Below are 16,284 nucleotides of genomic sequence, written 5' to 3'. Positions count from 1 at the left end.
TATGTTTTTCCACTGAGGTAGTAGAACTACACGAACTCAGAAACTAGAGAAGCTAATTCTCCTCGGATTAGTTGTTGGCAGTTGGTCTGGTTCCCTAAAGCCATCCCAAGTATCGTGGCTAGTACTAGTAGTAACTCTGTTCTCTCTCTACTCAACATTTTTCTGTATTTTTCTCTTCCCTCCTCTCCTTCTCTTTCTCTTCATGAAGCTTTTTCCTTTTGTTGTTGCTTGGCTAGTAGTTTCTCCATCCCTTTTCACCTTTCACGAGGCTCTATCCGTCGTCTTGTGTGACTTATCCTGCCCAAAATCACAACCTCGGCGTCAAGGCTCCACCACTACGCCGGTCTCCTTCTCTACCACGAGCTCCACCTCCTCCACCGTGTCGGCTGCCAGATTTGTCAGGGGTTTGAAATTGGATTTCTTTAAATCTAGATCTACTTTCCTCCAATAGACCAAGTCGCCAATGCACTACTTCACTACATCCACTAGTGTTCAGGCTTCCCGTCATGACTGGCCAATTCTCATCCGACATTCACGCATCAGTGTGTGGATCTCACGCGCTAGTCTGTTCCCATGCGCCTGTCAATTCTCATGCGCCTCCTTCCTTCCCCCCGCTTGCTGTTGAAGTTGTTGACTTTTTGCTATTTTTATGTTTCTATGACTTTATGTTACTTGGGTTCTTGGACCGAAATTTGAAGTGATATTTCCTCTTTGGATCCTATTATTTTTACAGTGCTTTTTCTTTAACAACCTTCTTTCACTGGTTGTTACTGTTACCTTGCAGAAATTTGGATGGGGTTAAAGCTACCTGTTTTTTATTTAAACCGCTTTTTGCAGCCTTTAGAGAGAGGACCGGGACATTTTATAACCCATTTCCTACTTTTTGCAGCCTTCGGTGAGTGGACTGGAACATTCTGTTTTTATTTTAATTTTTATACAACCTTTTCTAGTTTTGATCTCCAAGCTACCTCAACCTTTTTTCAAGCTTCTCATGAGACAAATGTAAATGAATCTCAACTGACGACTAAAGTTGGAGCAAAAATTTTCTTCAAGACATGTTGGGAAAATTTGATCTGGTAGATTAGGATAAAGTCCCGTGAAGTCTTCTGCCAGGGGACATCAGCCACCACCGAAAAACTCGGGGGGAACAAAAATTCTATTGTCCTAATGGTTGGGAGACACCTAACTTCCATTAAATATAACTATGGAGGAACAAAAACCTCTCTAACCCAATGAGGGCTAGGTGACAACCACCACTGGGAGGAGGGAGGTGTGAAACCCCCCCCCCCCCCCCCTCCAGAACAACCAGCTTCCCCTAGAGATGCTCTCTCTCGTCTAGTCTCCTAGGGCCGGCGCTCAATGGAGCAGTCTTCCTGATTATGTGTTATCTCAAAATCTCAATCAAAATCTCTTCAAATACTCGTGTCTCTAATAATATACACACCACAATCGTTTAGAATCAAAACTATATACATCTTTTAGAGCGCTTTTTATCTTCTGTTTGAAAAAAAATGTCACTTCGTTTGGGGCAACTGAGTATTGTAAATTCACTTGGGTTGTGTTTTCATGAAAGCAAAAGCAAAGTGCTTCATTGGTTGCACTAGACCTTCACATTCTGCAATGTAAATGAGATGGACAGTTTGTGTATGTATTGTTACTAAATTTTATTGAAGATGGTAAAACTTAAATTGATTAATCGAAAGTAATGATTAGAATTTCTAAATGAAATGTTTTGAATTTGACCCTTTTTTTTAAAAAATAAAATAAAAATAAAAATCAAGGTGGTTGCCAAGAAGCTTTTCAAAACGAGTTGAATTTTGTGCCTCTTCATTAAGAATATTTGGAAAGGCAGCCCTGATTTTAGGTAACCTACAAGTACAACCACCCATCAAAGTTGACTAAACCCAGAGAAAGTTATAATATATTCTTGACTTTTTATGGATACGCCTGAAATGAAAAGTGAAAACGCCATTTTTTAACAATCACTTCTGAGACTCCAGCTTTCACACAAGATTCCAATCACTTCTACGTTTGAGTGCTTGGCTACCTTTGCATCCTTTCCTGATTCATTCTTCCTACCAAGAAAACCATGGCGGTGGGACAGCTTTTCCTTGATGCGTTCCTCCAAGTGCTATTTGACCGACTGGCGTCTCGCGAGCTGCTCAACTTTGCTCGCCGAGAGGGATTTGGAAAAAAAGTTGGACAAGTGGAGGAAAACGTTGTCGAGAATTCAGACCGTGCTTGATGATGCGGATGTAACACCCAGGGATTATAACCTGAAGAGTTATCTTGTTCCCTTAATCAGCAAGATAGCTACAAAACTAAGTCACATATATAAATATCAACATAGAGATAACTTATAACATCATTTAACTTAACTAAGCAATACAAAGTCAACATCAAGTCTCCTTTATAGATTGGGTACCAAATCTAGGTCTCCCAAAATATTACATATCAAAGTCTAGTAATCAGGTCAATACGTCAGACTATTTCCAGATATTGAGAATACACCTTTTGAATGGCACTATTTCTGTTTTGGTGAGGATAGAATGTCACATTTATGCTTTCAGACTAGTTAGGTTTCACCTTTTTCTTTAATCCTTTGTTTTTTAATTTGTTTTGAGTTGCTTGAGAAATGAGTGAGAAATGAATCACTTCTCTCTCTCTCTCTCTCTAGCACATTGCAATTGTAAGTCCAAGGATGCCATTGTAGCAGGCATTGGGGGCAGGGTTTTCATACTCCAAATTCTCCGCAGGCTGTTCTGATTTCTGAAGCCTACATAATTTGTCCAACAGGTTCATATATAGACCAGTCCAACAATAAGGAAAGGAAAAAAGGTTGTAAAATTGAAGTTGCAAAAGTCTCCATTGGCTCTTTCTTTCTTCTTTAATTAGGAACTGGCATAACAGACAATTCAAACTGAAATTGTTTTCTTTGTATATTAAGTCCACCTGGTGAGAGAAAGGAAAACGTGAGTATTTCAAAGCTGATAGAAAAATAGAGTTAGAAGCACTTCTGTTATTCATTCCAAGGTGTCTGAGAAAGTAAGTAACCCCTTGTCTGAGGGATTCTACAAGAGACTTCCAAAAGCAGCATGTATTTTATGTTTATTATGGTTTCTTTAGGTAAAATCTGGCCGAACTGCTTCGCTTTTATACAACAATACATATTACCAGCACATAGCAAACACAAGACACATCCATACCACCTAAAATGACCACATGGTGTGTGCAAAATCATTGTGAGGTCCCCTTGTTTTGGCAACAGAACTGCTCATCTTTTTCAAGTTAGCTAATTCCCAACAATCTCTTCATAAGAAATGCTGCTGCTACATCTGTTCTTTCCTGGAAACATGCTTCGTAGAATCCGCTTCCACATCCCCCTCTTTGGGATAAAACCTTGACGCACCATCTGCTTCAGAACCCAATCCACATCACCCAAAAGATTTTTCTTGCATAGGCCACGAACCATTAACTTGTAAGACACAAAACTTGGACTTAAACCCTCCGAGATCATCCCACCCGTAAACTCCTTTGCCTCAACAAACTTCTCGCTATAAAGTAAACCGTACAAAACCTCCTGATAAGACCCTGAATTCGGATAACACCCTTTGTGCTTCATTCTCTCCAGAAGCTCCTTCCCCTCTTCAACTCTCCCTTCTTTCCTCAGCCCTGCAATCAAAATATTGAATGTGATCGTGTCCGGAAAAATCCCCTCCTTTTCCATCCTTTCAAACAAGCCAAATGCTTCATCAACCTTCCCACGCTCACACAAAGCATGCATTAGCGTCGAGAACGTCCTCACATTTGGTTTACACTTTTGCTTAGGAAATTCATCGAGCACGTGAAACGCAGCCTCCAATTTACCACATTCACACAACCCCTTGATGAGTATATTAAGACAACAAGCATCGACCTCAATACCCAACTTAGGAGCACCCATGTATACCTCATGGACAACCTCAAACAGTTTCGCTGAAACAAGCAAGTTCAGCACAAAGTTAAAGGTTTTCACCGTAGGCCAGCAATTATACTTTGGCATATCGAAAAGGGTATCGATTGCTTTGCTTATACGACCGGCCACATTGCCGTAAATCTTGATAACATTGTAGAAGAACTCATCAGACAACTGGCAAGAGTGCTCTTGGGCTCTGATTCTTTGCATGACATCTTCAACGGCATCAAACATGTTGGCCTGAACAAACTTGTTGATGACCAAAGTGTACAGAACTTCATTGGGTTTATAGTCCTTACGCTTTGCGTAGCGGTCCAGGAGTGTGATCACTGAGCTAGGGTCTTTGAGGGCTTTGATAATTTTCAAAACCTCATTTGGGGCCAACCAGTCCTTGTGGTTGAGTCTGTTGAGGGTAAGAGAATCTTGGGGCGGCAGTGGAGAAGAAGGGATCATAGAAGAAGAAGAATCGGTTGATATATAGTGAAAGACTGCATGGTGAGCTTTTTTATTAATGTAGGTTATAATAGAACGTCGAATCATTGCCTCTCTAGTAAGCAAAGTTTGGGGTGTCTGTTTAGTTCTTCTTCTTGCTGTTGGTGTGAACTACGTACTGTAACTACCGTTGCAGCATCAGAGGGTCATACCATTCAATGGAAATAAAATTTTTGCCACAAAAAGTAACTAGATGTCAGAAATAGTAATGGAGGACTCAGGAGGACATGAACAAGGCACGAACAAAACAATGATCACAACCAAACATTCTACGATACCAACACCAAAATATAGTATAACACAATCTGTACACTAGAATAAGTATATACTCGTACAAGAATAGGAATAAATAAGCACACCCGGATGGATTTGAGCCTGTAACCAAACGCCCCCTTTCTTTCACAAATTACACAAATGCAGATTACCCTGCTAAACACCAACGGCCGCCACCCACCACTACGTTCCCCTCACGACTACCGGAGGGAAAAAACCTGTTCACACAACCGGCGGTCCGTCTTCGTTCTCAGCCCGGCGAGCACAAGGTGGGAAAATGGGAGAGATCGGTTCCGGTAGGAATGAAGGAGATTGGGAGCGACTAAGGACAGCGGCTGGGCTAGGTAAGTATAGGATTTTTTTGGTGCAGAATTGACAGAGCAATAAATATTTAAACATGTGTTATTTGCGTGCGTGTATATATATATATATATCCGCGCGCGGGGGAGACTTATATACGTGACACTCATCCTACGTATTCCTATGCACAAAATGCGTAAAAATATCATTGGGATTTGATTCCTATACTACACCATCACAACAAGTGCACAACAACTCCTCACATGAGGGTGGGTTCTAGTGTATGAGGCCCACCCTCATGTGAAAAGCTGTTGTACAGTTGTTGTGTTGATGTTGTAAATCGAACATTTTCCAAATATCATTTGTTATATAGAGTCGTCTTTGTGAGGTTGAATCGGGAGAAAATGATCAAGTGATTTGGGACTCGAAAAGTGGTAGATTTTTGAGTGCAGAAACCTGAGAAAAGCTTAAGAATAAGTTTCCTATTGTTGCTTGGCATAAGATTGTGGTTTCCTTATGCTATCCCTAGACATTCCTTTTATTTTTTTTTGGCCAGCTTTCCACGCTACAAAAAATGCTTCAATTTGCCGCGTGTCTACAGTAGCGGTTACTGTAGTCACGCGGCGAATTTGCCACATGTCTTGATGACAACGTGGCAAGTTGTATATGGAAAACAACCTGCCACGTGTTTTTATTACACACGGCCATATGGCCGCATGTAATAAAAACATGCAGCCATATCGCCGCGTGTAATAAATCCACGCGGCTATCCTGACACGTGTAAAAAATACACCTGTCCGACTGGACACGTGTATTAATACATGCGTCCATATGGCCATGTGTATTAATACACGTGTCCATTCAGCCATGTGTATTAATACACGTGTCCATATGGACACGTGTATTTTTAACACACGGCCATGTGGCCATGTGTCAATATTCCACGTGGCCAATTGTTTTTATTCAAATATATATTAAAAAAAAATTGTAGTTAGAATTTTGTATACTATACATAATAATATTACCATATACCTGCATAATGACTCGTTTTGTACACTACGCATATAAATCATTGTATCACTTTGTGTTTTTTTTCTTAAAAAAAAAAAAGGAAAAAAATATTATTTTCTTAACTATATACATGCATAATGACTCTTACATATCATAATCGTAGATTTGAGTTATATATAAAAATATATAATTAGGGTGTATGGCTATATATAATATATACACATAAGGTTAGGTTTTAGGGCTATAGAGCTATATGTAAATACCATACTTAGGGTTTACGTGTTGAGTTCCTTATATATGGTATACTTATAAGTAAACCCTAACCCTAATTAGGGTTAGCGTTTACATTTATGGACGTACTGTAAATAATATAATAATTTACATATTGTATATAGTATACATATGCATACTATATACAAAACTAAACCTAATTTGGTGCTATATATTACTATATATATAGATATACACAATAATTTATAAAGTATATGCATATAACACCAAATTAAGGTTTGGTTTTGTACACCATCTACGTTTAAAAAAAAAAAATGCAACATAACAAAGTTAAAAAACCTATAAATAATACTATATATATATATATATACATGTATATATACATATACATGTATATGTATATATACATCTATATATACATATACATGTATATGTATATATACATATATATATATATATAGCATCTAAACGGTTTAGAAACTATATACATTTATAATGACTTGTATATACCCTAACCTTGGGGTTTATGGCTATATACATTTAGTAAATGCACTTATTGTTAGGGTTCCGTGCTATATATAAATAGTATACTTATGGTTTAGTCCATTATATAGTACATACACTTAGGGTTAGGGTTTATGGCTATATATAGTATATACACTCAGGGTTAGGGTTAGTGACTATATATAGTATATGCACATATGGTTAGGTTTTATGGCTATATGCTATATGTAAATAGTATACTTAGGGTTTAGGTGTTGAGTTCCTTATATATGGTATACTTATAAGTAAATCCTAACCTTAATTAGGGTTAGCGTATACATTTATGGACATACTACAAATAAGTTTTGCCTTATTTTATACTTTAGAATTTTAGTACTAATTTGCGTATTGTACTATATGCATATGCATATTGTAAAAAACTAAACCTAAGTTGGTGCTATATATATACTATATTAGTATATATATATATACCTAACTCTCTCTCTCTCTCTCTCTCTCTCTCTCTCTCTCTCTCTCTCTCTCCCTCTATATATATAACACCAAATTAAGGTTTGGTTTTGTATACCATCGCCTTAAACATTTCTACGTTTTAAAAAAAAAAAAAATACATAAAAAAGTTAAAAAAACCTATAATTAAGACTATATACATATATATGCATGATATATGCTTGCAGGTAAATGGTTTAGAAACTATATACATTCATAATGACTTCTATATACCATAACCTTAGGGTTTATGGCTATATACATTTAGTAAATGCACTTATTTTTAGGGTTCTGTGCTATATATAAATAGTATACTTATGGTTTAGTCCCTTATATAATACATACACTTAGGGTTAGGGTTTATGACTATATATAGTACATATATGTAAGGCTAGGGTTTATGGCTATATATAGTATATACACTTAGGGTTAGGGTTTATAGCTATATATCGTATATACACTTAATGTTAGGGTTTATGGCTATATATAGTACATACACTTAGGGCTAGGGTTTATGGCTATATATAGTATATACACTTAAGGTTAGGGTTTATGGCTATATATAGTACATACACTTAGGATCAGGGTTTATAGTTATATATACTACATACACTTAGGGTTAGGGTTTATGGATATATATAGTATATACACTTAGTCAGTTTTGGTTTATGGCTATATATAGTACATACACATAGGGTTAGGGTTTATGGCTATATATAGTATATACACTTAGGGTTAGGGTTTATGGTTATATATAGTACATATACTTAGGGTTAGGGTTTAAGATTTAGTTTTAGGGTTAGCGTTTAGGGTTTATAGCTATATATAGTACATACACCTAGGGTTAGGGTTTAAGATTTAGTTTTAGGGTTAGCGTTTAGGGTTTAGTTTTCTGGGTTAGAGTTTATATAAACCTTAAAACATATTTGTTTTAGGGCTTAGGGTTTAGTACTATGTATAGTACATACACTTAGGATCGGGTTGGGGTTTGTGTTTGTGTTTGTGTTTATATCTATATATATATAATTTTTACTTTTTGTAATAAAATTTTAAAAAAATTTACAAATGGCGACGTGTAATAAAATTACACGTCGCCCATTAGCGACGTGGAATAATTCCACGTCCCTATTTGGCCACGTGGCCAAAATTTGGCTAGGTGCGCTGCGCGGGACATTTCCCGCGCGCCACCTGGCCACTTATTTTAAATGAAAATAAGTTTTAAAAATAATTATTTTTTTTTAAAAAAATAAAAATAAATGGGTCCTCTCTCTCTCTCTCTCTCTCTCTCTCTCTCTCTCTCTTTGTCACAGCACCACCGGCCACCTCCCCCACCACCGTGCGTCTGGCCATCCCTCCAGCCAGCTCCCTCTCCGTCACAGCACCACCGCCTATATCCGCCTCTCTCTCTACTAGCTCGCTCGCTCTCTCTCTATCTCCCTCTCTCTCTCTCTAGCTCTAACCCAAACACCCTAAACTCCGGCCGGCGATTTAACGAGTTTCGGCCGTGACCTCTCTCGATCTCTAAATATCTCTTTCTCTCTCTCTCGGTCTCTCTCAACATCTCTCTCTCTCTCTCTCTAAACTCCGGCCAGGATTGCATTACTCTCCGGTGAGGTTCAGGTCCCTCTCTCTCTAAATATCTCTCTGTCTCTCTCTACATCTCTCTATCTCTCTCTATCTCTCTCTACATCTCTCTCTCTCTCTCTCTCTCTCTCTCTCTCTGACTTGTGTATATTTTTTTATTTTTTTATTTTTGTTTTCTCTACAATGTAGGTACAAAATATATAATGAGCATAAATTACCCCACAAAAAATATAAGGATCATAAATTGTGAGTAATTTTTGTTGATTTTTTTCCTTATTTTTTTGCTGTAATGAACCAAAAAATAATGGAGTATTTGTTTAAAATATTTTTCTACTTGTTTAAATATTTTCCTATAATAAACGTGGATTTAGCAATTAATAATGAACTGTTTTTTTTTTTTTTTTTTTTTTCCATGCAATACTACTGATTTTATTGGGTTTGTATATATATTGTTGTATTATTTTTTGGGTTTTGTTGTGGTTGGTCATTATGCATGGGAAATATGTGTACAACGAATTTGTAACCTGTAAAATTCAATTTTGTTGGGTTTGTTGGGTTTGTATATATATTGTTGTGTTTAGGGTTTAGGGTTTAGGGTTTATATATATACTGTACTATGAATTTGTGTTGCTATTATTATTTTTGGCAATTTTTTAAAAACATTTAAACAGAAAAACCAACCTCGCCATCATTTTAACTTCATAATAAAACGATCGACAATGTTCATATTAAAATCAATAATATGTGTTATGAATATATATAAACTGTAAAAAATAATTTATATGCCGCGAATATATTTATAAATTGTTTTGTATGTTTTTGAAATAAATTTTAAACAAATTAAACAAACTCGCCATCATGTACAACTTTATGATAAAATGACCGTAACCAACAATTTCAACCATAAAAACCTAACCCTAAAACCTAAACCCTAAACCGTAAAACCCTAACCCTAAACCCTAAACCCTAAACCCTATAAAAAAAAAAAAACCCTAACCTAAACCCTAAACAAAACAAAAACCCTACACTTTCTAAAAATAACAAAAACCCTAAACCTTTAAAAAAATCCTAAACCCTAAAACAACAACCCTAACCCTAAACCCTAAACCCTAAAACAAAAGACTAACCCTAAACTTTAAAAAAAAAAAAAAAAAAACAAAAACCCTAAAACAAAAAAAAAAAACCCTAAAACAAAGAAGAAAAACCCTAAACTTAAAAGAAAATGTCAAAAACCCTACACTTTCTAAAAATAACAAAAACCCTAAACCTTTAAAAAAACCCTAAACCCTAAAACAAAAGACTAAACCTAAACTTCAAAAAAAAAAAAAAAAAAAAAAACCCTAACCCTAATCCCTAATCCCTAAAACAAAAGAAAAACCCTAAACTTAAAAAAAAAAAAAATGTCAAAAATCCTATGCCTTTAAAAAAACCCTAAACCTTAAAAAGAAAACCCTAACCCTAAACCCTAAACCCTAAAACAAAAGACTATGTAATGAAATAGTAGTATTTTCGTATATAATATTTAAGGGTGTTCAATGTCATTTGAAGATAGGGTTTAGTAATATGCCGTAATTAACCAATGTAGTCATTAATATTTGAAATTATAGCATAGGTCGATGGACTGGACGATCAACGTAGGGAGGAATTGGGCCAACAGTTGGTTATGCATTGTAAGGGGCTAAAAGAGACAGTAGTCAAGTATAACTGGTACGTGGTAAACGGAAAACTGCTCCGCACGCTTGCCCATGATGTGGGAAGGAGGACTTAAAACAGCAGCGTATGTGTGCCAACCGTTGAAGGTGAAACGTACTACGGGCAGTTAACCGATATAGTTGAGGTCGAGTACTATGTCAGGACTACGTACGTCCTATTCAAGTGTAATTGGGCGGACCCCACGATGGACAGAGGATTCAGAATAGACGATTATGGCCTAGTGTTTGTCAACTTCAATCACCTCGTCCACAGGGGAGAACTGATTACTGACGAGCTTAACGTGCTTACATCTCAGGTAGACCAAGTATTTTTCGTTGAAGATGGAAGGAATCCAAATTGGGTTTGTGCCGTGAGAACTAAACTGCGCAACGTGTACGACGTTGGTCAGGGGGAAGGGAGTAATGATGCAGGTACAACCTATCACTAGTGCGTACCGCTCGTATTAGCAACTGCTCCCCTACATGATATAAATGATGAATTCGAGCATGACAGACCCGACATTGTTCCGATTGAAGCTCCCGTTATACAATGATTGCTATATTTGATGAGTGTCAAATATTGTATATTTGAACTCCTTAATTTACACTAGTTAGACCTTTGGCGTTATTATTTTATGATGTTTTGGTTAGTTTTGGTGTTTTTGCGTTTTTGCAAGACATTAAGAGAAAAAAATGGTAATTTTCAAGTGAAAATACATAAAAAGCTGGAAATTCGAAATTGCTGGAAAGTCGATCGATCGAAAATTGCCCGATGTCCATCGATCGATTATAAAATCGATCGATCGAATTTATGCGGAGCTGGAATTTCAGAAACCTTAACTAACTCTATAAATACCATTCTTTTCTCATTTTTGAAGAGAGAGGCCGAAGAGAGGACGCTTGGGAGAGCCCTAGGCGCCATTCTCACTGTAGTTTAGGGTTTTTGAGTTGATTTTGACCTAGAACTTCCATATTTCGTAAGTTTATTTCATTTTAATGGATTATTGTTGTTTATTTATGCTTTCTTTAGTTATGTGCAGCTGAAATTTCGTCTAGGGTTCAGGATGAAACCTCACCATTGAAGAGAAAATGGGTTTCCATGCTTGTTTATGCTATTTGAGTTTATGGGTTTTGATTTCTCATTGTTCTACTTCAACTATTGAGATTATTGTTGGATATCTCTTGTGATTTTCGGATACAAGTGATGATTTGATATAGTTTCAGCAAATTGATGGCTTGGGTTTTCATTTATCAAAATGTTGGATATTTGGTGTGTTTCATTCTATGGATACATTTGATGATTTAGTTCAAACTAGATATCTTTTGTGATTTGTGGAAGAATGGATTCATTGAATGATTTAAACTATTTGTGAAGCATAAGTAGAACATACCTAAGATTTGTATGAGAGAATTCAAAATATGTGTGGTGAGCATGAGACTATGTTGTTGTGATTTGGTGGGTGTGGATTCCAAAACCCTAGACCCCTTTATTTTCATTAATTTTGTTTATGTTTTCTTTAGTTAAAAATTCCTAAATTTGGAACTAGGTTAAAATAGGATTAGTTTAAATAGAGATTAATTTTCGCAACACAATTCCTTGTGGGATCGACCTCGCACTTGCATAACACTATATTGCAAAACGATTCGTGCACTTGCGAGTACATTAAATTTTACACAACAAGTTTTTGGCGCCGTTGCCGGAGAATTGTTTTGTTTGTGGAAATTGATCTTGTTTGAATTGATTTTATTTTTTTACTAGTTTAGTTAGATTTTTGTTTCATATAATTGTTGTTTTGTTTCTGTTTTTGATCAAGAAAAAAAAAAATAAATAAAGAGAAAACTATTTGGTTTTTTCGGTTCTGTTTCTGCAGTTGCTGCACTTTCTGAGTGCCCTGTAAAGTCGATCGATCGAGCCAAAATTTGATCGATCAAAAGTCGATCGATCGAGTTAACATTCGCTCGATCTAAAGTCGATCGATCGAACTTAATTTCGATCGAGCGAATTTTCTGAAGGCAGCAACCAGAACCCATATAAGTTGTTTTTGTTTTGTTTCCAGTACTGTTTCTGGTTTCATTTGTTAATATTTTGTTTTTGTTTTGTTTCCAGTACTGTTTCTGGTTTAATTTGTTAATATTTTGTTTCTGTTTTTCCTTATTTTATTGTTTGTTTATATATACATATATATATATATTTCTTTGTTAGTTTATTTTAATTTTCAAAAAAAAAAAAAAAAACTTTGTTTAGTTCTTTTGTGGGATATTTGCATGCTAGAGGGTGCAAGTGAAGCATGGATTCTTATTTTGAAAATTATAGTGATTTTTCTGCACAACATGCTTCGCCTAGTGGTAGGACACCCGCTCTAACCAACTACCCTCACAATTTCTACCCAGAAGAACCATGTTCATATTGCTCCGATCCTTATCATAGTGCTAGTAATTGTCCATCGTGGGGACAATTCTGCAATCTTTCTTATGATCAAATGAACACCAATTTCTCTAGCCCGGGATTTGATTCAAATTCCAATTTTTACAACCCGGACTGGAGCGACCATCCTGATTTCTCGTGGCATGCTCAAGCCATGGGAAATTGTGCTCCCCAATTTCAAGAACTGCACCATCCTGATTATCCGTTGTTCGATAACCAATCTTTCCATTCTTCATCCTACAATTATCCAGCTTCTTCCTCACAGTCCATTTTGGAAGACACTCTCAAGGTCTTCATGGAGCTCACAGGTTAGGCTATTAGTGACATGAAGAATGCTACTATGAAAAACACTCAAGCGATTGCCAGGATAGAAGGACAGCTCGAATATCTGGTTGCTGAAGTCACCAGAATAGAGGAAGAAGAGTTTCAAAGTCAGCTGATGGCTATAGGGCACTACATGATTGATGAGGATGATTTCAGCAATTCTTATCATGAGCATGTCCAAGCCACTACCACACTTGGGAGTGAGGTAGTTTTTGAGGAAATTGTTTATGAACCAAGTCTGGAAGATCCTTTTGAAGAGAGCGGTGCTCAAATCGAATTTAACCTTGACTTGGTACCTGAGCAAGATGAGGCCTTATTGGATTCCACTCCTGAGACACGACCTGAGAATGGGGAAACCACTGAGATATCATTCCCCAACACATCTTCTTCAGCGGCTGAGTTTGAAGAGAAAGGAGAGCACTTGGAGTCTATTGAGCACCTGGAGCACACAACGCCCCCGTCAAATCCAAATTTGTCCAACGACAAGGAAATGAGTACTGAAGCTCATTCCTTCATCACAATCCCTCTTGAGACATTTCATGATCCCCAAGCTTCAGTTCTTCAATGTCTCAACAAGCCATCTTCTGCTAAAAACCTCAAGGATCGATGCACACGAGGTCACAAATCTAGGAACCATCTTCCTAAGAAGATCCTTCGAAGCAAGCAAGTTGGCCACCTAAGAAGGCGATCCATTCTACCCAAGGGATATCAAATTTTAAAGAAGAAAGGGTGGAAGGGATTGGTCGGACATCCATGTGATCCGGGAAGGTGCTGTAAATTTTCTTTTTCCCTTTTACTTTCCGCACATTTAATTTCTTTCATTTTTCATTTCATTTCTTGTTATTTTATTTTTGTGTCTGACAGCAATTAACCTTTTGATGTTTGTTTCTATGAGAAAATGTTGCTGTTAGTTTTGTTGACAGGTGTTTGGTGTTTAAGTTTGGGGGATGCCTTGACCTTTTTCACACCTTGATGTTTCCTTACTTCTGGTAATGTATTTCTACACTACACATTGAGGACAATGTGTAATTCAAGTTTGGGGGTATGAAAAAACACTCTGTCTGTTTGTTTGATTGTTTATTTATTTATTTTTTCTGTTTGTTTGTTTGGTTATGTTTAGTTGTCCTTTTGTTCCTAAAAATAAAAAAATAAAATTGTTGTTGTCAAGTTTGAGTTAAACCATAGTTGTGGTTTGCATTTCATTGGCTTGCTTAAAGTTTTGAACATATCATGTCATTAGGAATCTGAGTCTTTTAACTTATTTTTGGGCTAGTGAGACTTCACTTGTTTGAGTTGAATTATCACGAGCACATTAGCATGTAATCTGTGAGGTATGAATTTGTGCTTAATTGTGTATTTTGAGAATTGTTGGATGACCTATTGATAAATAACCTTGGCTTGCAAGATATTGCAAAAAAAAAAATAATAAAAAAAAGGGAATAAGATCTTTTTGAGTTTTTCACTAAGTAACCGGGCCTCTTGCCTCACTAAGCATTGAGTGTTCGCGTCAAAAGGTGAGAATTTCAATTTGGTTAATTGTATGGCTAGTTTGGTTTCATAGCCTTTTTGACTTGAGTAATTAAGCACTTAGGGATGTTTCTACATCTAGTGCCCTAAGACCATCTGGTTTGGGAGTCACTGGCCCAACACTCGTTACGTAGGTCAATTAGAAAGCTTAAGGGAGTCGATCATTGCATAGCCCACAAATAAAAAAATAAAAAATAAATAAAAAAAAAAGCAAAAAAATATATAAATAAAATAAAATAAAATAATTTGCATATCTTGCCTTGGTTGTTTCATTTGATAGGGATTCCAATGATTTTTGAGGTACTTATCTTGAAATTAAATTGAAACCTCATGACTGGATGTTAATTTCACTCTACACTTTTGAGAAAAAAATGATGTCTTAATTGTTCATTTATGAGTGATTTGATGTTGGATCTCCTGTCGATGTTGATGATGGTGTTTGTCTTTTTAAGCATGCTCATGATGTAATAACCATAGTTTGTGTGAAAATTCTTTCTTGTTGACAACATAGTATTTCAATGTTTGTGGGTATCATTTCTGGCAAACCTTCACGAGACTTCACTCGTCCACTAGGGAGTCCTAGGGGTTTAAAAGGCTAGCAAAATGTAAGTTTGGGGGTATTTGATGAGTGCCAAATATTGTATATTTGAACCCCTTAATTTACATTAGTTAGACCTTTGGTGTTATTATTTTCTGATGTTTTGGTTAGTTTTGGTGTTTTTGCGTTTTTGCAAGACATTAAGAGAAAAATGGTAATTTTCAAGTGAAAATACATAAAAAGCTGGAAATTCGGAATTGCTAGAAAGTCGATCGATCGAAAATTGCCCGATGTCGATCGATCGATTATAAAATCGATCGATCGAATTTATGCGTAGCTGAAATTTCAGAAACCCTAGCTAACTCTATAAATACCATTCTTTTCTCATTTTTGAAGAGAGAGGCCGAAGAGAGGACGCTTGGGAGCGCCCTAGGCGCCGTTCTCACTGTAGTTTAGGGTTTTTGGGTTGATTTTGACCTAGAACTTCCATATTTTGTAAGTTTATTTCATTTTAATGAATTATTGTTGTTTATTTATGCTTTCTTTAGTTATGTGCAGCTGAAATTTCATCTAGGGTTCAGGATGAAACCTCACCATTGAAGAGAAACTGAGTTTCCATGCTTATTTATGCTATTTGAGTTTATGGGTTTTGATTTCTTATTGTTCTACTTCAACTATTGAGATTATTGTTGGATATCTCTTGTGATTTCCGGATACAAGTGATGATTTGATATAGTTTCAGTAAATTGATGGCTTGGGTTTTCATTTATCAAAATGTTGGATATTTGGTGTGTTTCATTCTATGGATACATTTGATGATTTAGTTCAAACTAGATATCTTTTGTGATTTGTGGAAGAATGGATTCATTGAATGATTTAAACTATTTTTGAAGCATAAGAAAAACATACCTAAGATTGTATGAGAGAATTCGAAATATGTGTG

General features: G+C 36.2%; 1 protein-coding gene across 1 annotated transcript; it reads right to left on the bottom strand.

Annotated features, from left to right (window-relative positions):
- Positions 1-2,729: 2,729 nt before the first annotated feature.
- On the bottom strand, positions 2,730-5,084 carry LOC133875804 (pentatricopeptide repeat-containing protein At3g14580, mitochondrial). Its single transcript, XM_062314038.1, has one exon. The coding sequence runs from the start codon at positions 4,493-4,495 to the stop codon at positions 3,293-3,295; it is 1,203 nt and encodes a 400-aa protein (XP_062170022.1). The 5' UTR covers positions 4,496-5,084; the 3' UTR covers positions 2,730-3,292.
- Between the last annotated feature and the right edge of the window lie 11,200 nt (positions 5,085-16,284).

This window comes from Alnus glutinosa, chromosome 8 (genome assembly GCF_958979055.1).
Source record: "Alnus glutinosa chromosome 8, dhAlnGlut1.1, whole genome shotgun sequence".
NCBI classification, from domain to species: Eukaryota; Viridiplantae; Streptophyta; class Magnoliopsida; order Fagales; family Betulaceae; genus Alnus; species Alnus glutinosa.
This window is presented reverse-complemented; position numbering and strand designations above follow the sequence as displayed.

Bases quoted from the DNA above. Each gene is read 5' to 3' on its own strand.
- LOC133875804 (XM_062314038.1), bottom strand. From the start codon at position 4,495: ATGATTCGACGTTCTATTATAACCTACATTAATAAAAAAGCTCACCAT.